Below are 22,388 nucleotides of genomic sequence, written 5' to 3' on the forward strand. Positions count from 1 at the left end.
ACCATGAAAGATTAATTAATTTTTGAAAAACCACAATAGAATGAGGGGGCGATGTTCGAACCCGAAAATGGCAGGGACAACATGTGTGTAGTTACACAACATCATGTACCACTGAGTGAATTGAACCATAAAAAATAATTATTTACAATTTAAAGCGGAGAAAAGAAATAACTGAATACGTGCCAAACTGAAAATAGGTGTGGAGATGTATTTGGATTTTTGTTTAAAAAAAACTGTGAGTTTGAGTCCCGGCGTTTGGGTTTGATGTGGTTTTTACTCCAGAAAAGATGGCCGCTGGCACCTACACTAACAATGATAACCATGTGGTGAAAGTTAGAGCATGATTGTGTGTTGACGCATCCTTGGACATGGGAAATGAGTCAGACATTTTCTCTTCCGTGCACCGTGACCTCCATTCTATGTGAGGACAGCCCTCTAACAAGGCCTGCCAAGTAGGAAATGCACCGTCTGTGCAGTATTTGGACGCTTTCTCCTCGACGCTCCGCTTTCCCTTCCACCAGTTGCTCACCACGTACCACTTCCTTCCACACACAGCTGCCTCTTTGTGCTCCATTCTCTCCGCAGTCCCATCTGAAGTTACTCACACCCAGGACACGCTCGCACACACTCGTACCCATCTCCCCTTTTTTTCCTGTGACCAACACGGACCCTCAATGGAGGCTACTGTGAGACTAATAGTGGCCACATGCAAGTCTGCGGAAATGGCTGAATGGGAGAGGAAGCGTACTGGCGTGAGCGTGTTTGAGTGGAGTAAAGCCCCCAAAGTGCAGGGCAGACATCGGTGGCACTTGTCGGTAAATGAGCAGAAAGTCGCGGCAATAGTAAAGTCAAGACTATTTATAATACAGTGGAACATGTTTAAGTCCACCCTGACGCGTCCACTTTTACCTTCCAAGCTCAGGAAGTGTGTGGTTGCAGTATGGGGGATTATCAGGCATTGTTTTAAACTCCGTAAAGCACTTTGGGTGGCATTTTACATATGTGTGTATATATTCATACGTATATGCTTTATGAATAAAGTTTCATTTGAAGTATAAAAACAATCCCAAGAAACTAACATTCAGGAAGTTAAAAAATCCTTTATCAACCCTTTTCCTTATGTTGCTGTTCAAAGTCACAAATAAATGTGTTATGGCGACAACCGCTTATGTTATGTTAACCTGAGTCAGACAATTCTTGTGTGTCGCATTAAGTAACTTTTATTTAGGAATGTTGTGCCACACACTGTACATGGAAACGGTTTCTCTCCAGTGTGTAGTTCCAAGTGCGACTAAAATAATGCATAAGGCTAAAAACAACCAATTAGCTAAAAATGTCATCCAATACTTCTCTACAAGAGAGGAGAAATATGATCTCAGGGAAGAAGTACATTTGAAACACTTCTATGCTAGGACTACGTTATGCTAGCCATAGCATTTCAGTATGTGGAATCAAACTATGGAATGGATTGAGTAAGGGAATCAAACAATGCACAACGATGAGCCAATTCAAGAAACAATACAAGCAGTTGATGTTTGCTAAATACAAGGATGAAGAGTCTTGAACCAGTCATGATGTGCTATATATATCACTATATTGACACGCACTATGGTACACATTATGGCATTGGATGATCATATCACCGAGTACTTCGGTACGGGACAAAAAATTACAAAATTTAAAAGAAAAACCCCAAAAACCCTTTAACTGTATTATGGAAAGCAGGAAGTGAACAAATGTAACAGTTACTGATTGTAAAAGTACCAGATGGAGGGGTAGGATTTAATAAGCTTTGCTTCTTCCTACTCCTTTTGGACATGTGGAACTGGGAACTGATTATGGGATGCACTCAATTGGAGTCTGATGCATGTTCAAATGAAATAAAACCATAAAAAAAATTTTAATAAAAAAAATAAAATAAAAACTCAAATTATATTATGGAAAGCAGGAAGTGAACAAATGTAACAGTTACTGATTGTAAAAGTACCAGGTGGAGGGGTAGGATTTAATAAGCTTTGCTTCTTCCTACTCCTTTTGGACATGTGGAACTGGGAACTGATTATGGGATGCACTCAATTGGAATCTGATGCATGTTCAAATGAAATAAAACCATTACCATTACCATTACCATTACCATTACCATTACAATCTGAAGCATGTTAACTTCAACGGGTTCCACTGTTGTCCAAACCCATAAAATACTCATATACTCATATACTCCAAATACTCATTTGTCCAGTTCAAGTCTTATATGAGACAATGGAAGGACAAATAGTTTTGTGATTGCAATGCCCCGTACAGGCGATGCAACCACGTAAATGGAACAGCCGTGTTTCGCTGCACAGGGGCTGTTTGTGTGTGCAGACTCGAAATGTTTCTCTTCATGTCAACACGTGCATCAGTGGGCCGCTCCATCCTGCACAGTATATCGATTCTTGGGAGGATTTGACTTTTAAATGAGACCTAACCAGCCAACTGAAGAACGAAAGCAAAGTACTGCAAATGTATACTACGGACCTTTATATTACTATTTACAGAACTAGTCATTACACAGAAAAACTTCATTCAGTCACAGTGCTCTGTGTAGTTTTATAAAAGATACAGAAACAGGAATAGGAATACTTTAACCGTGATGAAACGTACTTGAGGCAGGAAGATTGGACTGATGTAGCGCGAAAGAGGAACAATCTGGCGTCTTAAAAACGGCACTAATTGGAAAACAGCTGCAGGTGTGTCAGTGAGGGCATCTGGAGAGGAAATACAAGAAGAACCCGGGAGGGGAAGACAGGACGGAAAAACAGAATGTGACATAAATACACAACAACCCTCTTAGAGTCAACAACCTGTTTATGTCAACTACGTATGTCCCGATCCACCATGTTTTTATTACTAAAAAATATCCGTTCAGGGTGACGTTATTCAAAGTTAGAGTCAAGACGATAGAAGAGATCATGTTTAGTGCAGTTTTAAGGTGGCAGAAGTACATTTTATAAGAACTCGGCCCGCATCTTTGCCTTGTAAAAGAGCTATGCAACAACCAGGAAGTGAAAAGGCTGTGTAGCATTCAAGAGATTATGCATGTAGGGGAAATGTAGGGAAATTTGAATTCGTGCACACGCATACATGCACACACACACACACAGTTCAGTTCCAAATGTGCCAATTGTAAATAGTTCATGGTGTTTATTCATTCAGTCATTTTCTACCACTTTTTCCTGGGTCAGCCAATCACAGGGCACATATAGACAAACAACCATTCACACTCACATTCATACCTATGGACAATTTGGAGTGGCTAATTAACCTAGCATGTTTTTGGAATGTGGGAGGAAACCGGAGTACCCGGAGAAAACATGCAAACTCCACACAGAGATGGCCGAGGGTGGTATTGAACCCTGGTCTCCTAGCTGTGAGGTCTGCGCGCTAACCACTCGAGCACCGTGCCGCCCTCATGGTGTTTATATTTGTAAAAAAAAAAAATTTGTGTCTTATATGTAGTAACATAGTTGTTTAGATATTTTGGATATCATATATACTGTAAGGCTAAATTTCACTAAAATGAACGTTATACCTGAAGTGTATTTTTCTCAAGTTGTTGAGAACTGATATGTTCTACTGATGATTACTAAGAACAGAAAAAGGTACAAACAAAGTTTTTTTCCCGATTTAAAAGATATTTCTTTTGGAATACAAAGAGAAAAAAACCCAACAAACTCTGTTAAAGTCCAGTTACATGTAGGCCACACACACACCGGGCAATTTCATCCTTGCTGGGAATTGGGATTGGAATGGGGCCAGGGAAGTGTACCATGCCGGAGCACGGATCAAAGCACTCTCACTCGTGGAAGAAAATGGAGCTTTAGATTTAACCGAGTGTGTGTCCCGTTTTGTCTTACAATTTAATGTTACACTTAGTCTTAGGGCCACGTATCCTGGACGGGGTACGTTTTACGAGGAGTTATTTTTAGGCGCTAGATTGCACCGCTTCTCCAGGGAGGGCGAAAGAAAGACCCCCAGAGATCACACACACACACACTGAAAGGAGTTTTTGAGTGTGTATTTGTGGTGGCGGTGGGGGGAGAAGATGGTCAGACCCTTTGCCTCATTCCCTGCATTCTCCACCCCCCACCTTTCTGGAGTTTGGGCTGCTGAAGGGCTGAATTCCAACCACTAGAGACCTTTGTTCCGACTGGAAGTTCTCAGAGGAATCGCCCCACCGCCCACCCCTCCCGATCTCAAGCCCCCGCCTCTCCTGCTGCTACCTCTGGAAGAGTTTAATCATTTCATTCTGCAACGTAGCCGCGCAGAGGGATGCATAATTTGGTTAGAAAGTTGCCGCATACTTTTGTTTGAAGTCTCTGGAATTCCCGGTGGGGAATTCTGTGCCATCAGACTCGTGCATCCATGACTTCCCTTTGGCCCAGATAACAGACACTCATCAGTATTTAGATTCGCTAAGAAGTTGTAAGGATACAGTGGAGCCGGAATATACCAACGCCCCCTTGGACATCGACATAAGCGGTTGTCAACATAAACAAAACCAAAACTAGCTGTTCTTACATGCGCAAATCTTTCTTTGGGCGGCAAGCAACGTGAAAAAAATAAATAAGTAGTTGCATTTTGTCTGTTTCTTTGTTAGAATCCATGGTAATACTGGCATGTTTTTGATTTTTGCGCTTACTTTACACTGAACAGGAAGTCACCATGTGCAAGAATCCATGGTAATACTGGCATGTTTTGATTTTTAAGCTTACTTTACACTGAACAGGAAGTCACCATGTGCAAGAATCCATGGTAATACTGGCATGTTTTGGTTTTTAAGCTTACTTTACACTGAACAGGAAGTCACCATGTGCAAGAATCCATGGTAATACTGGCATGTTTTAGTTTTTAAGCTTACTTTACACTGAACAGGAAGTCACCATGTGCAAGAATCCATGGTAATACTGGCATGTTGTGATTTTCAAGCTTACTTTACACTGAACAGGAAGTCACCATGTGCAAGAATCCATGGTAATACTGGCATGTTTTAGTTTTTAAGCTTACTTTACACTGAACAGGAAGTCACCATGTGCAATCCATGGTAATACTGGCATGTTTTGGTTTTTAAGCTTACTTTACACTGAACAGGAAGTCACCATGTGCAAGAATCCATGGTAATAGTGGCATGTTTTGATTTTTAAGCTTACTTTACACTGAACAGGAAGTCACCATGTGCAAGAATCCATGGTAAGCTTACTTTACACTGAACAGGAAGTCACCATGTGCATGTTTCTAGTCTATATAGGCCGCTATTTTTTTCTCATGCTTTGACGTCTGTGGCTTGTACTTTGATGCAGCCAATTTAAAGCTAAAAAACTACACTTCCCATGATGCTTTGCTTCAGGAAGCAGCAAAGTGGACACTAATAGTCACATTTTGAAGTGTTACACAGCGATCGTGTTTTGATCTGACAAATCTTGAGTAAGTTTGATTACTACAGCTTCTGTTTGGACTGCTCGAACTTTCAACTCGGCTCAAGCTAAAGTGCTAATTTGCCTGAAGTCGAAAATGACACTGCGATGACAATGAAAGAGAGATAGAGAACGAAAAACTGTGTTGACCGACAAAGACACTGTTCGATTGTGATGCCGAAGAAGTCGACTTTAGTGGTTTTAGTTCCCCAGGAGGAGGAGGAGGACTACATTCAGTCATGTTACATGTTACATGACTTAAGCTAGCAACCAGAATGCCGTTTCCGTGTGGATGAAATGCCGAAATCATAAAAAGAATTTGTGGTTTTGACCTGAAAAGGTTTCCACGTGGACAGCCCCAAAGTAGTGCATTTGACGGGATTTACACGGGAAGCTCTCAGGGATGTCTTGTTTTTCCGTCCCCCAGAATGCAGATCTTTTTAAAATTCCTTAAAATAGATCCTGACTATTGTCGTTATTTGTGTAGCCACGACTACGAGGCAGGAAGTGAACTCTTTCAAGCCCGACAGGTTAATTCATAACATGTGTACGTTTCTGTTACAACAAGGCAGAGTGGAATTCGTCATGTAGGAAGATTTTTTTTCCCACCCTGTAAACAAAACCCAAAGAAAGAGTCATTACATTTTTTTCCGTACACTGGGAACAGATTTCACTTCAAACAGCGAGAGGTTCCTAAATGGAGCCAGTCCAATTTGTCTGCTCCTTTTCTTTCCTTCTAAAGCTACCCTTCTACCTCCCACCTCCAAAAAAAAAAAAAAAAAAAAAAAAACGCTCCCCAACAAAAGGCTGCTTGTCTGCGTGGAATTTTCCACATTCTTTACAACGACAGACAGTTTTCTGCTCGACAACGGGCCCTTGGGCAAATGCCCCCTAATCGCAGGGTTTAGTTGGACCCTGATAGGTGCAACTCATAACTCAAACGGGGGGGACTGGCTTTTGGGACGGTGGGTGGAGTCAGTGGGTCAGTCTGTTCTAAAATTCTACAGCGTACATTTCTAGCACTACGACCGCCAGGTTAACAAAACATTAGTTTTTTCCTTTCCATTCAACGGGAGAGTTCAGGTTGAGAGTCTTATTGCTTGTCCTGGGTTGTTTTGCAGGGTAAAGCAAGTGAATATACAATAGAATAGAATAAACAGAATAGAATAAATAGAATAGAATAGAATAAATATAATATAATAGAATAAAAGACTCGGGCAAAAACAAACACAGACTCGCCGATGTCGACCAAGACATCAAGTTCGCCTTGTTCTTCTTATTCCTAAAGTCAATGTCGACTGCTTTTGTTGACAAAAAAACTCGAAACCCAAAGGGGTCATTTCTATGAAATATGGGTTTGATTATTTCAACATGTGTTGTAGTAAGCTAAGCATCTGATAACGACAACAGGAACATGGCTACTTCCTACTTTTTGGCTAAGAAAGACATTGAAAGTCGCATATTTTAAAATGTATTATCACATTTTTAACATTGAATGCTATCATAAGTCTTTGTAATTCTTTTTTATTAACATTGTTAAATTTAAGCTAACCAATGTTCGACTAATGATCGAACGGAAAAAGGTAGAAAAGATGATGAAAGATGAGTGGCCGCACGGTGTACGAGTGGTTAGTATGTAGGCCACACAGTCAGATTGGAAAGGCCTGGGTTCGATTCTCCTCTCTCTATGTGGAGTTTGCGCCGTTCTCCCCGTACATGTGAGGGTTTTCTCCGGGTACCAGCATAGCCGCAACCCTAGTGAGGATGGAAGATGGATGGATGGATGGATGGAAACTGAGAGTCTCATCTTTCTTTTGGAATATACCATGTCTATATAGCCCAAGAACACTATTCTGTGAGCCTTGAAATATCAAGTAAAAATCAAAAATCCAAAATGGCCAGTAATATTTAAAGTGGTCTTCTCAGTTTTCTGTACGTGAATGTACCCTGGGTGGAAAAACAAATGTTAACTCGATGTGTTGGTGTGACCGTGGTGAACCCGGACAGACAGACCCTCCTTAAGTGAGTGTAAGTGCTTCCTGCTCACCTGTGTCTCCATGGCGACCTGACGTTTACATTGTGAATGTGTACTAAAAGAAGAAACTGCTGATAATGTATTTCTTTAGCTAACATCTCGAGGATGACTTTAATACCGTGGAAACTCTCTCGTTATATATCTACTTAATAGATATCAACTGTGGAGGCAGTTTTTCGGTCATGTTTTAACACTTTAACTGTGGTACAAGTAGTTACTAACCATTAGTAGCTGACTGCTGTTACATGCACTAAAACTGTCGGATTCCCGGAATAGTTTGGTGTCCCTTTTCACACATTCTGTGTGCTTCCGAAACGCCCCGGGCTGATTATGTTCATGTCAGTTCTTATACGAGCTGTGTGACGAATAGAATGTTGAATGTTAATAGCCAACTTTTACTGGTAGTCAAAGTCGAACAAGAGCAATTTTAGGAGTTTTTAAATGTATTTTAAAAAGGTTGTTTCAACCAAATTCATGCCATACTAATAATAACAAAACACTTCATCTCAATTTTAATGCCAAAAATAATGAAACAGCGCCCTCTGCTAAAGTTAATAGCTGCCGTATGCTTTTTCCCCCTGCAGAAACTGCCATCAAACCCTTTTTTCTAATAAGTTATTTCTAATTTAAAGCAGAGAAAATAAATCTGTGAATATGCAGGGGAGCGAATGATGAACCATAAAGAGAAATTGATGGACTGTATTAATTAATTGATCATTCAAAACTTGGTGGATGGTGAGGAATTGATTAAACATCGTAAAATTGGCCATTATGCTTATTTACAACAACCGTGGACTGTGACCGAGTGTTCCACAAACCTGCCATATAAGTGAAACGTTCACCGATGCAAAGTGCTCTATTAGGCTCAGTTGTTAAACTTTAACTATTTAAATGTCAAACATTCCGGGTTTTAACAGCCTGCTAACCTACACATTATCCCATTACGGACGTTTCATCCATGCGGATGCATGGTTGCGGAGCGTATGGTTGAACACGGCAGGTCCAATCGTCCATTGGGCTTCGTTGGAGATGCAAAGGTTAGCAAGCTCAGTAACCGTTAACTAGAACAAACAGCGGCGCCTATCTTAAGGGATAATGAAAGCACTGCAACGGCAGTAGCGCGGGAACAACGCTAAAAGTTTTCTTAGGCTAAATATTGTTTACAATATTTCATCTCTTCATGTATTGTTATGGAAAAGATGTGTTGCTTTCTCTTTTAATTGGAGCGCATATAAATATCAATATTCATTCATTCATTCATTTTCTACCGCTTATCCTCACAAGGGTCGCGGGGGTGCTGGAGCCTATCCCAGCTGTCTTGGGGCGAGAGGCGGGGTACACCCTGGACTGTGAACATCCAGCAGCAACACAACATTTTGGCATGACTACCATTTTGATGAAAAATTTACTGAACCAGGGCTACACAGCGGCCGGGTGGTTAGCACACAGGCTTCACAGCTAGGAGACCCGAGTTCAATTCCATCCTCAGCCATTTCTGTGTGGAGTTTGCATGTTCTCACCGTGCATGCGTGGGTTTTCTCCGGGTACTCCGGTTTCCTCCCACATTCCAAAAAACATGCTAGGTTAATTGGCCAAAACTCCAAATTGTCCATAGGTATGAATGTGAGTGTGAATGGTTGTTTGTCTATATGTGCTCTGTGATTGGCTGGCCACCAGTCCAGAATGGACCCCGCCTCTCGTCCGAAGACAGCTGGGATAGGCTCTAGCATCCCCGTGACCCTCGTGAGGATAAGCGGTAGAAAATGAATGGATGGATAGATCACAAAAAGCTGATTTTCTTCCTTTTTTAGTCAGGAACTGATATTTCCCTGAAACGTCCTGATGTTCTACTGCTGATTAGTAAAAAACAGAAAAAGTTAGAAACAAACTTTTTTGTGAGATGAAAGACGGGAGTCTACTCTTTCTTTTGGTGGGTTCCATGTTCATATAACCACGGAACAAACCATTGGTCTAAAATGGCCGGTCTTCTAACGATTGGGATTGAATGAGTTAATAGAAGCTCATTGTAGATGTAGACAAAACTACACTTTTGTGAAACATGACCCCGGGCCTTAAGAGGTTAACCTGAGAAGCAGCAATTTCAAGTCCAAGTGATAGTTTTCATGTTCTGTTCAATGTTGATATAGTTTTAGCTCTCCAGGAGGGTCACGGGAGGTTAAAGTGGTGTTGCTACAGAACATACCTTGCAGCTATTTGGCGGTCATGCCAAGTGCACTCCCGTGTGTAAGCATGTACATTTCGAGGAGGAGTCAAGTCGAGGCTTAAACGTTTCGACACAAAGGAGGAGAAAACCGAGTGGCCTTGAGTCTCTCTGAATGGGTGGGCCTGTGTAGTGTACTTTTGTGAGTGGAGGCTTTGATCAGATTGGACTTTTTGGTGTGACCGTGGAGCCTGATAGCTTGGAACCTCGCATTCTCGGCTGATTGTGTTTCAGGCCAGAAAAGGGCCCTAAACCGCACTCTCTTTATTCTGACCAAGCATTCTTCTGAATGGGCGACACTGCTTCTTGTGCCGCCTTGGCGTTACGCTTCAAGCAGTCACTTGCGACCGCTGGGGCCAACGAGCGATCTGCAGTGTAGGAGCCGGTCGGTATTGCCAGTGGAAGACAATGCGGTGGTTTTTCTTTTGAGAGAGTAAAGGTCTTAGAAGTACAGTCGGGGCTGAAAGGGGTTGGATTTTGGAGTTTATGTCCGACGCCTCTTGGATTGGCTGACTGATATCGGCATCAATGGTTGTTGATGTAACCAAAACTAGCCGTTGCTTGCTCATTTACTTGGGACTTTGGCCAGAGACATAAGGAAAATGGACGATAATGAAGGACAAAATGTAGAAAAATACATCGAAAAATACATTGAACAGACATCAATATGTTTATACCTCTGTCAGACATTTTCTATTTATTTTTAACGCTACAGTAAACCTCGGATATATCGGATTCAATTGTTCCCACTGGTTTTGTCCGATATAAGCGAAATCCGTTATATGCGTATACCGGAAAATGTCCGTTTTACGCATATATCGGATTTATATCCGGTATATGCGTAAATGGGATTTTATCCGTTATAAAAAGGCACTTCCTTGACTATGTTTCCAATGTACCTGGACGCCCAGGCAACGCTGCAAATGACGTCGTATAGCGGCCTGTCACCATTCGGCGAATCGGAGCTCCACGATGCGGCCATCCGATATATGCGAGGGAAATTTAATGGAAATGCATTGGAACGGGACTGGAGATTTTGTCCGAAATAGGCGAAATCCGTTATAAAAAATCCGATATATGCAATGAATTTTTATTGGAAATGCATTACAGAAAAATTGGTTCTTTTTTATCTGTCCGTTGTGAGCGAATTTCCGATATATCCGAGTGCGATATATCCGAGGTTTACTGTATTTCACTAAACAGCGGTGCTGCACCCATCGACATAAACGGACTGATTTTGCTCAGAAATTCCGCTTTTGGGTCGCAGTTGTTATGTCGAAGTTGAGCAAAGTGGGCAATTTTTAGTAATAAGAAGAACACGGTGGACCAGGACTTGATGAGTCGGTCGACATAGACAGGTTAGTCGCAGTACCCCCTTGGGTTATAATTGTCTGTACAGTATTTGGGCGTCATCGTGAACAATCAGAAGGTGATAAGACTTGGAACCGCTACGTTTTTTTGCCACTTTACTTGTGTTACCCATCCGGCGTTGGCATTGATCCCCTCGCCGTGTTTAGCTTCTTGGCATTCCGGCTGCTCCAAAATCCACCAGCTGCTAAAACTGATCTTAGGTGGGTGCCGGTGGCTCGGTGGCCTGCAGCTGGCCCCGGATTACAAGCACAGGATATTCACTCCATGTTCTCTCTCGCATTCTGAGAGCTGTTGTGCTGCTCAGCTGTTGGGATGCTGTAATGCCACTTCCTGTGAAGATTTAGGATGGCTTAGGACGTCGCTCGCACCGCGGTGGCTCTGCAACCGAAGACCTGCTGGAGCTAAGCTTGAGTCGCATGTTTGTGTGTATTTGTTTGTGTGAACTAACCCTTCTACGACTGAACCGCTGCACTCAAAGGGGTGAAAATTAGTCGAAATATTTTGCCTGTGCTGTTACTTCACTGTCATTGTTTATGAATGAGTTAGTTATTTGATGTTGTATTTGTTGCCAGGAATTTTCCATTGATATTCCTTATACTCGGAGCTTACGGCCGTCTATCCAAATAAGACATTGGCGCAGTTTCAATTTGCATGACTGAGGTGTGAAGGGCAGCTGCATCCTATATATATATATCATCCACCAAGACTCCCTTGGAGCTAATAATGCCGCCTTGATGGGTCCTCGCTTCCTCTGGCTCTTTGCCTCCTGCCATAAAACTGGGGATGCTGACTGGGCGGAAGTTAGGGACAAATGTGACTGACTCATCATCATGTCGACCATACAGCGGGCCCAGAAAAAACAACAACAATATTTTTCACAAGACATTTGTGGAACCCTTATGCCAGGGGTGCTCATTAAGTCGATCGCGAGCTACCGGTCGATCGCGGAGGTGGTACTGGTCGATCGCGGCATGACATTAAAAAAATATCATCCCAGCATCAATGCCGTCACTTGATTGATATACAGGGCAGCCATTCAGATGACAACTGAATGTTGCCCTTCGGGCGACCAATCAAATCAAACAACGTCTCTAAGTGCAGCAGAACTTACGATGTCAGCCTATCATCCATCCCCGTTACTTGATTGACATACAGGACAACCAGTCAGATGACAACTGAATTTTGACCTTTAGGTCACCGCTCATGCGTAAACAACGAAGCAAAGTGCTAAGCTAGTCGGCGAATTGCGAGATTTTAAAGCCCTCGCTAAAGTTTATGGTCACTAAAATGAGTGAAGGAGCTGGACCAAGTAAAAAGGCAAAAACTAGACCAAGTAAAAAGGCAAAAAACATATCACTTCCATACGGATATGGAATATTATACGGATATTATGATACGGATATTATCCATGACTGATAAACATTTGGAAGTGTGCTTGAGGCTGGCTATCAGCAGCTACTGTCCGGACTATGCATCCCTGGCTGGTTCAATTCAGTGCAAGTCATCAAAGTAAACTCAGGTAATTACAAAAAAATGTTAATAGTTAATTATGTGTGTTTTGCAATATTGGCTCATTTGGTTATGTAAGGTACATCAACATACATTGTACGTACAAATAATCCTCAATACATTTGAAAATAAATAGATGTTTTGCATTTTTGTAGTGGGTAGATCATTTTGACTCGGTCATTTTAAAAGTAGCTCGCATGCTGAAAAAGTGTGAGCACCCCTGCCTTATACAATTCCGCCCCTGGTCATCTAAGGAGGGATCCTCAAAGCAGAATGTACCATTTTTTTTTCTCAGTGTTGAATTGTAACAAGCGGAAGTTTAACACTTTTCCCCTCTGCTCTCTTGCAGCCTCGTCAAGTTGTCCAGAAAAAGCCTGCTCAGGTAAGAGACCCTAATGATAATGCATGTCACACACCCACAGGAAGGTAACCCAAGAAGGTAACTGAAACGAGCCAATACTTGCACATTTACTTCTTACTTTGGGTGGTAATTAAGGAGCAGTTTGTTTCACCGTCCATTCACGCATAGTTTTATTTTTGATATTTTTGACGTGCTTTTCAAATCAAGCTTGAATTTTCAAATCAAGTAAATCTTTCTTCCGGCGGTAACAATCTGGCAATGGGTGCATTTTGTTTGTTGGAGTCGTAGAATTCAGATTAACATTGGCATTCTTTTATTTTGATGCTTACTTGGTATTGAACAGGAAGTCATTGTCTGTATGTCTTCATGCTTCATGATGATGCCCGGCGATAATGATGAAGTTAACGTAACGATACTACAACATCGTTCATAGAAATGACCCCTTTTTTTTTTTAGTAATGGACTTGTTGCCGGACTGTCTGCATCGTTTTAATTAACTGCGTTGACAAATCGCCAAGCCTTTTCTTGCAAACATTGTAAATAAGACGCGTCCAGCTGACACCTGACACAAATTAAAATTGCATGTGTTAGCCATTGTCCGCATCCATTTGCAGAAAAACGAAAAAGAAGTCGGTGAACTAAAAGCCTCGTGTTCCCCCACACATGTGCGTAATATATAATAGTGAGTAATGCTTTGTGTACCCTCTGTGCCGTGAGCACCTTCATCAAAGCTAAAATGGAAGTAGAATGGTACAGAGTGAGCGAAACATGACACAGAACCCCCGCCGCCCCACCCTCGGCATGCCCTCACTGTCCAGGAATCTACCAACCTCCCTGTTTCTGCCGGGACAGACCACTTTGTGCGTAGCTCACCTCTGATTTGTGGCGGTGTGGGAACACGGCCTGAAGTAGTTGGGAGGTGCTGTGGGGCCCTGGGAGCTGCAAACCATAAAAATGTCATTTAGCACACCCACTTTGATAGGTTGCTTTATCTCAGCCCAAACAACTCCAACCCCTTTCATTCCAGTGTGCAAGATGGGAGTCGGGTCGGTGCATCCAACCCTAACTCTATTTTAGTCTTGTAGTACCTCATTTAAAAAACAGTGTAGCTTCCATAAGAGGTAGTGATGGCAATTTTTTTTTAACAGAATCATGGAATTGGCCAATTTTAATTGTGGTAGAATATAATACAGTAAACCTCGGATATATCGGATTCAATTGTTCCCACTGGTTTTGTCCGATATAAGCGAAATCCGTTATATGCGTATACCGAAAAATGTCCGTTTTACGCATATATGGGATTTATATCCGGTATATGCGTAAATGGGATTTTATCCGTTATAAAAAGGCACTTCCTTGACTATGTTTCCAATGTACCTGGACGCGCAGGCAACGCTGCAAATGCTGCAAATGACGTCGTATAGCGGCCTGTCACGATTAGGCGAATCGGAGCGCCACGATGCGGCCATCCGATATATGCCAGGGAAATTTCATGGAAATGCATTGGAACGGGACTGGAGATTTTGTCCGAAATAGGCGAAATCCGTTATAAAAAATCCGATATATGCAATGAATTTTTATTGGAAATGCATTACAGAAAAATCGTTTTTTTTATCTGTCCGTTGTGAGCGAATTTCCGATATATCCGAGTCCGATATATCCGAGGTTTACTGTACTTGATTTAAAAAAACAGTGTAGCTTCCATAAGAGGTAGTGATGGCAAATTTTTTTAACAGAATCGTGGAATTGGCCAATTTTAATTGTGGTAGAATATAATAATACATTTTATTTGTATAGCGCTTTTCAAAATACTCTTAATAACACTTTACAGAAGAATGAGTTGAATAAAAGCAAGTAAACAGAGTAGAAGACACACCAAAATACAACATTCATTCGTTAATACACAGTTAAAACATGAGAAAAAGCGGGGCGGGGCACAGCAGTCAGGTATAAAAAGTTATCATCAATATCAATATCAATATCATGGCAAATAATAACTAACTAAATTGTCCATAGGTATGAATGTGAGTGTGAATGGTTGTTTGTCTATATGTGCTCTGTGATTGGCTGGCCACCAGTCCAGGGTGTACCCCGCCTCTCGCCCCAAGATAAGCAGTAGAAAATGAATGAATGAATATTCTGTTTATCATGACTTGCCAGGAAGAAGAAGAAGAGGAAGAAGAAGAAGAAGAAGAAGAGGCTGGAGAGTCCCCGGAGGAAGATTAATCTTCCACACCACGAAACCTCTACCTCATTCAGCTGTCAGGTGTTTCAAAGGGAAACGACGACCTTGACCACTTTTTCTCTTTCATTTGACTTTTGTTTGATTTCAGTTCATGTCCAGTATTTCACCGTGTCACTGGGATGTTTCTGTCTTGTTATTTCACCCCAACCAACATATACAGACTTAGGCTGTGTCTCAATTGGCGCGCTTTGGTTCTTCCACTCAGTACTAAGTACACATTGTACACAGTATACCTATTGAAGTGTACCAACACAAGTATTCCATTTGAGTTGACTTGAGTTTCCATTGACACTGCGGTAAAATTGAGTACACTCAAAACAGTCCAAAGAATGACGCTGGACGCTTACCACCCTCAAGAGTGGCCATCTTGGCTACATACATGTACTTTGCAAGTACATACGTGTAAAGTAGTGAACAGAAAACGATGCAGGTAAATATTGTCATTGGCATTTCAACATCCATAATGGATTTAGGACAGTTTTTTTTTTTTACTCCTGGGGTGTCCAACCTTTTTACATTGAGAGCCGCATATTGAATACTGATATTTGACATTTGGTAAACCAGCCCGTGTAGATATGCTAAAGATTATATACAGTATATACATATTTTGAGAAAAAAACAGCTTGCATCCCCACTTTGTGATATAGGTAAATAAGTGTATTATTAACATGAACTTTTTTTTTTACCATAACTATTTTTTCCCCAAATATTTACATTTTTTTATCTTGTATTCCCATAATATTTTGACTTTATTCTCATAATATTACAACTTTTTTTCCAAAATTTGCAACATTCTTTGTTTTGTTTTGTCTCATAATATTCCAAGTGAATAAAATGAAATATTTCTATGATTTTTCTAACATTAGTATGACTTTATTGGAAAAAATGACTTTTTTCCCCCTCCAGAAATTTTTTTCTCCGAATATTTCAACTTAATACTCGTGAAATTACTGCTGCTTTCTTCCATGTTTACTGTTTGAATCAAATATATTTTTAGAACGTTTACACGGCCTGTAATTGGACACCCCGGGTGTGCACACTCAGAAACTAAGTACACGGTACATTAGTACATTTATTGAGTTCTACTGACAATTATCTCAATTTGCGTGTCCACACGGATAATGACAACAAATTGCAATGCACGGTCAGAGTGTGCAGCGCTGGACACTTACCACGGTGGGGAGGGACTTGATTTGGGACGGCACTACGCTGTCAAAATTAGCGCTCTCAGGAACTATGTATACAACGTACACAGTGTACTTACTGAAGTGTACTAACTGAAGTGTTCCAGTTGAGACACAGGCATTAGATTATTAGGCACATAAGGAGGTGCAGTTGACCTCTTGGAACAATATTTGTCATTCAGAAATGCAGAATACAGCTTTTTAAAATAGAGGTGCCCATCAAGAACAGGGAGACACGTACTTCCTCAAAGCAGTTATTATTATTATTATTATTATTTTTAAAGCCAAAATGGTAAAAGTACTCAGGTCTATAAAACCAACCATTTCCAATGCATTGCCATAGACCGATTTTAAATAGATCTTTAATTTTTAATACAGAAAAAAAATCAGTATTTGTTTCACGCATGCACCATGGATTTATTAAAGCTTTAATTTGGATTGGCTTTCTATGCGGTTGGGTTTTCACCCAACCTGGCAAGTTGTACACGCTTTAGTTCCCCTGTTCTTGGTGGAAGAACACGCCTCCATTGCTCCACAACCAAAGTGTTTGCACCAGACTACTGTATACCATTTGTTCATAGCTACAAGTTGTGTTTGCATCTGCGCAACGTAGCTTGATCACATTATTAATGTCGCACTGCAAAGAAATCCTTGGAAATAACCTGATTTTTAAAAAAAAACAACAACACACACACATACACACACACGACAACAAATGCATTACCTCAGAACACACTTGATACCTGGATTCAGTGGCAGCGTAACATATCTCACACTGTAACTGCAGGGAGCCTTTAAGTAACTCTGATGGCGTGTCAGTGCTTTCTGGTCCCTGACATGCAGGATCTTCTCATGGTTTCAAACTACCTCTGACTCAGCACAATCAGCTCAAGAAATGTACGCCGTTCAGCCGAATTACACTCAAAGCAAAATGCACAGGAGGGCAGGGTGCATTCAAGTGTTTATGTGTTGGAACTGACTTTTTTTTTTTTTTATACTGTGTGTGTTATAGCGAGGTCATACTTTGTTGATGTCTTCTCACAAAGAAACGGCATGGTGGGTGTTTGCAACTGTTTGGTTTCAGTGGGAGAGCTATAAAGAAGCACATGTCGGGTAGGAGACAAAGCACCCTTTTTTGGAGGGATAATTCGGTTATTTGCTCTTTTTTTTTTTTACAGAAATGTCTTATTGACATGCATTGCGAATTCATTTTGGATAATAATGTGAAAAAAATGGACAGTGGAACCTTGAAGAAAGAATCATATGTTTTTTTTGCAATAATGGAAATATTAAAGTTTTTTAAAATTAGCAGTCGATTGTAAAAAGAGGCCCACAATAACAACATAAAGGGGAGCTCATTCAGTCTAAAAAAAAAAAACAACTCTCCAATAGGCTAGAAAAAAAATTACACTTTTTACTCTTTGGGACAATTTTTTTTCATTTTTTTCAGACATTTATTTATTCATTCATTCATTCATTTTCTACCGCTTTTCCTCACGAGGGTCGCGGGGGGTGCTGGAGCCTATCCCAGCTGTCTTCGGGCGTAAGGCGGGGTACACCCTAGACTGGTCGCCAGCCAATCACAGGGCACATATAGACAAACAACCATTCACACTCACATTCATACCTATGGACAATTTGGAGTCGCCAATTAACCTAGCATGTTTTTGGAATGTGGGAAGAAACCGGAGTACCCGGAGAAAACCCACGCATGCACGGGGAGAACATGCAAACTCCACACAGAGATGGCCGAGGGTGGGATTGAACCCTGGTCTCCTAGCTGTGAGGTCTGTGCGCTAACCCATAGACCACCGTGCCGCCCAAAGTTTTTCAATTTAATTTATTTTTAAATATATATATATTTTAATTAGAGATGTCCGATAATTATAATTATCAGTACTGACAATTATCAACCCGATATCTGCATTAAAATGCAATGTCGGTTGATATCGTTATCTGATTTTTTTTCCTGATCATAAAAAACAATGTTTAAAAAAATGCTGTATAAAACACATATGTTGAGAGTTGGACAATATCGGCATATCGGTTTTCGGCAAAAAAAGCCAATATTAGACATCCCTACTTTTAATGTTTTTATTTTAGATTTTTTTCAGTGGCCAAAACACCAAAATCAGCAATAATTTCCAGAAATCCAGCCTTGACTTCTGATCAGTAATTGATTCTGATGCGTTCTTATTTTTGGAGCAGCATCTTTTAGAAAAGTTTCCAAGTGTTAAATTGTGTTTACAGTCGATGACATCAGCAATGGGCGACTAAACGACATCCAAACAGGAGTTCAGAATATTCAGATTAAGGATCTGACTCCAAATTTGGTGTCCGCTGGACTCTTACCTAACGTCTGCTTCTTTAGTGACTTCCTGCTAAAAGTCAAAAGTCGGTCGACGCTTTCCGATTGAACAGGTTGCGGAAGCGTCTCCCAACTTTTGACTGGTACTGTCGAGCAGCTATTGATCTTACTTGGAAATGACTTCAGTTGAAGTTTGTGTCTAAACATTGTAAGGCGACCGACATCGTCATCCACAAACTCATATTTCTGCTTGACAACTTGAATTTATTTTGTACCAATTTTATGTTTTTTTTTTTGAGGGAGTCTTTGACGCCACATGACAGTGAGCTTGATTTTCTTGATTTTCCTGATTGTACTACCTACAGTACTATCTCAGTACCTCAACGATGGACTGATCCGTTCACTCACTACCTCCAGTATACTGTACTTTCAGTGCTGACATAGTATCTTAATAGTCATGGATACCAGAACCGCAGACGCTTCTCATTGTTTCTAAGGTGTTTTATCAGGACAAACTTCTAGTCTCAGTACACGTCTCACCCTCAAAGGGGGCTTTTGGGTTTGGATTATTGTATATTGTATTCGATGTTTTTTCTCATTTTTGATTAGTCTATATACTTGATGTAGGTGTCTTGTGTACTTTTAAGCAAAATGTGACTTTCTTGGCTTGTTATATGGTTCAACCAGATGTATGTGGGGTTATTTTTGTACTTACTTAAGGGATATTCTATTATACCAGTTGTCAGTCAAGGGCAGAGGTAGTGCCTCGTTGATCTGTTCACTTGCCGTAGTTAGTAACCGTAACGTTGCATTGTTACGATGCAGTGGAACCGACTTAAGTCAATAACGCTGATCGGATCTAATGAATGTATTATCGACACAACATACAAATGCCACACACTAAATTTAGAGGAAAAAAAAAAAGATTTGTCCATTAATAAGCTGCATCGTTGTGTTTACGCCACATTTCATAAAATAGCATATTGTGGTGAGCATGATGACGTCGATGAGCACCAGTCAGCTGTTTTTTTTTTTTTACATGAGCTATGAAAAATTTTACGACGAGCTTGTCAACCCATTGGAAATTGCAAGAGGTCATTACTCAATGTAAGAGCCTGACTTAAACCCATCACACAGCAACTTAACACCCAAACGCCATACCTCAGAAATATACAAACATGTACCAATATGGGTTTAATATTGAAAGAAAATGTATTTCGTTAGAGAAAAACCATTTCATCGGAGGAGTATACTAGAAAGCATGGCAATGCTGTCGCTGTCCACCAGAGGGAGGCTGACGTCATTGCAGCTCGCCCAATGAATGGGTTGCTCAGATGCAAGGCGTTATGGGAAAAAAAATCATACTGGTACATGTTTGTATATTTGTCAGGTACACCCTTTGAGTGTTAAGTTGATGTGTGATGAACTTAGTGTTGTTAGTACAGTGTTCTCTGCAAGATGACACCATGAGACAGACAGTTGTGTTGTCATACTGTTAGATATAATCTCCTCCTGTGATTTCCAATTGATTGACAAGCTCGTTGTGAGTGCAGTTATAGCTCGTGATTGGCTCCTGTCAAAGAAATAGCTACCGTTTCTCCACCGACTCACAAGTGGCACAGCTGGAGAAGCCAAATGGTTTATAGTTGAACATATAGTTCATATATAGTTTTTTCAACTTTGCTCTTTAATTAGTTTAGTGTCCATCATATGGTAAATTTTAATATATCTTGAGCAAATTAAGGAATTTTGTTCCTAGGCAATTTCCCCCCAAAATGTTCACATCCTCAGTGCAGTTAGTCATTTTAAGTATTTAATTCGACATGTTTTGTGGTAGAAAAACAGCTGCAAAATCAAAATACACTTGACAAATGTCATTTTTTTTTTGTCCCGTTCAAAAGGGGTATTTGTCCCACCAGTTAATAGTCACTGGACTACAACATCACAGCTTTCAGCTCTGGGAGTCTTAAAAAAAACTATTTTTCATCATTTAGTACAATCAGATACACATTACTACCTCTCAAAAGGCCTTTTTTTTTACCTCGATATCCAACCTAAATACTGTTTAACATCCTTACAGTTTATTTTTATACGACTGAACATGTACCTTTTACTTATGTAGTAGAATCTTCTTCAGCAGCATCTAAAGTATGTAACTTTTTACTGTTTCCCCTGTCCACTTCCATTTACTTACTCTTGGATTATGCGACACATTTTATTCCCTTGTTAAAAGCCTTTATAGACATTTACTGTGTTTTTATTCAGCACAATAAAACAAAGTATGGCAACCAGAACGTCTGTGTGGGATTTTCTGGGTGGAATGTACTACTGTCTTTTATGCAGAGTTTTATTTCCAGTCATAGGAAAAGTTGGATATCACTTTTCTACTCCTGAACGGGTGAAAATTGGTCAAGGCATGCATCCCGACTGTGTCGCATGTGATATTATTTTATGGACAAATACACCACACGATGGTACTGTTATTTATGACTGACTATTAGAGCCACATTGAAAACAGATTTTGAGAATAAAGTTGTAAATTCATGAGGTAAAAAAGTCATAATATTATATGTTGTCGTGTCAGAAGGAAAATAGAGCATAACTCTTTGGGAAACAGCAAAACAGAGCATCCTTATCCCGTCTCCTCCACATGCCCAAGGCCAAAGGTCACACAAGTGTCCCATTTTCATAGTTATCTCAGGTAATGAGACTTTTTTTCCACATAAATTTATGACTTTATTCTCTTAATATTTACTTTTTTTTCTTGTATATATTCTCATTTTTTCTCATACATTTATAACTTTATTCTTGTATATTTGTGACTTTTTTTCTTGTAAATATACTACTTTATTCTCAAAAATCTTCACCTGGGACAAAAACCTACATGTATACACACAAAAATATGCACTTTTTTCGTTTTGAAAAACACGTGCACATAGAACATAGTACATAACGATGGCATGACTCAAAAACAACACTGACTCACATCCAGTCACAGTACCTTTTCCTCCAGTGAGTCAGTCCTCCATCACTTCCACCAGTCTAGTCATCCAGGAACCTTCAGGGCCTGAAGGCAAAACGAGATTCGAGGGGGAAAAAATGATGCAGCCATAAAGAAAAAAGGTGAGTATATATGTTAAAAATGTAACCCATTACATCCGAGTTTTATTATTACCGTTATTAAATTAGAAGTGAAAACGTTCACTTTCCAAACCACCTGTGAGACGTGGTCATGCTATACTCTACTACCATCTAGTGGCCGCATTTGTGCATTGTAGTCAAAGAGTGTCCTGTCATTGGCTGTTTCAATTGGCGCACTTCCGTACTTAAGTACTTCCGTACTTAAACCTCTGAGGGCGTAAAGTGTGTAAACAGTGAAAAGCACGGCAAAATACAGTACACCGACAATACTCGGGAACACAGAAAGACTACAAATATTTGTTTGTGCCTCAATTTGCGTACTTCCTTACATATATTTAGCCTTTGAGTGCATAAAATACTGTACGGTAACACTGAGAATCACGGTCAGTACCCGGATTTTGCACTCACAACGTCCCAAATGGTAAGGAACACTTACCATCCTTAAATAGTGTGCGAAATCAAACCGTTTACGATCATTTAAAACATAACACAACATATCACACCGTCCAATTAGGTGTTATTTGCAAACAATTTACCTCGACGCTCACCGGAAGTCGAAG

General features: G+C 40.5%; 1 protein-coding gene and 1 long non-coding RNA gene across 2 annotated transcripts in view; one reads left to right on the forward strand and one right to left on the reverse strand.

Annotated features, from left to right (window-relative positions):
* Positions 1 to 20,340, forward strand: part of hmga2 (high mobility group AT-hook 2) — a 28,089-nt gene extending 7,749 nt beyond the window's left edge. The window contains exons 4-5 of the mRNA XM_058066604.1: positions 12,939 to 12,971; positions 15,111 to 20,340. Coding sequence (XP_057922587.1) covers positions 12,939 to 12,971; positions 15,111 to 15,176 — 99 coding nt within the window. The 3' untranslated portion in view covers positions 15,177 to 20,340. The remainder of the gene's footprint in view (positions 1 to 12,938; positions 12,972 to 15,110) is intronic.
* LOC131125246 (uncharacterized) lies at positions 972 to 21,756 on the reverse strand. Its single transcript, XR_009128999.1, has 3 exons — positions 21,689 to 21,756; positions 13,824 to 13,889; positions 972 to 2,747 (listed from the first exon to the last, which is right to left on the reverse strand). It is a non-coding gene; the product is annotated as an uncharacterized LOC131125246 (long non-coding RNA).
* Positions 21,757 to 22,388: the final 632 nt, after the last annotated feature.

This window comes from Doryrhamphus excisus, chromosome 3 (assembly GCF_030265055.1).
Source record: "Doryrhamphus excisus isolate RoL2022-K1 chromosome 3, RoL_Dexc_1.0, whole genome shotgun sequence".
Lineage (NCBI taxonomy): Eukaryota > Metazoa > Chordata > Actinopteri > Syngnathiformes > Syngnathidae > Doryrhamphus > Doryrhamphus excisus.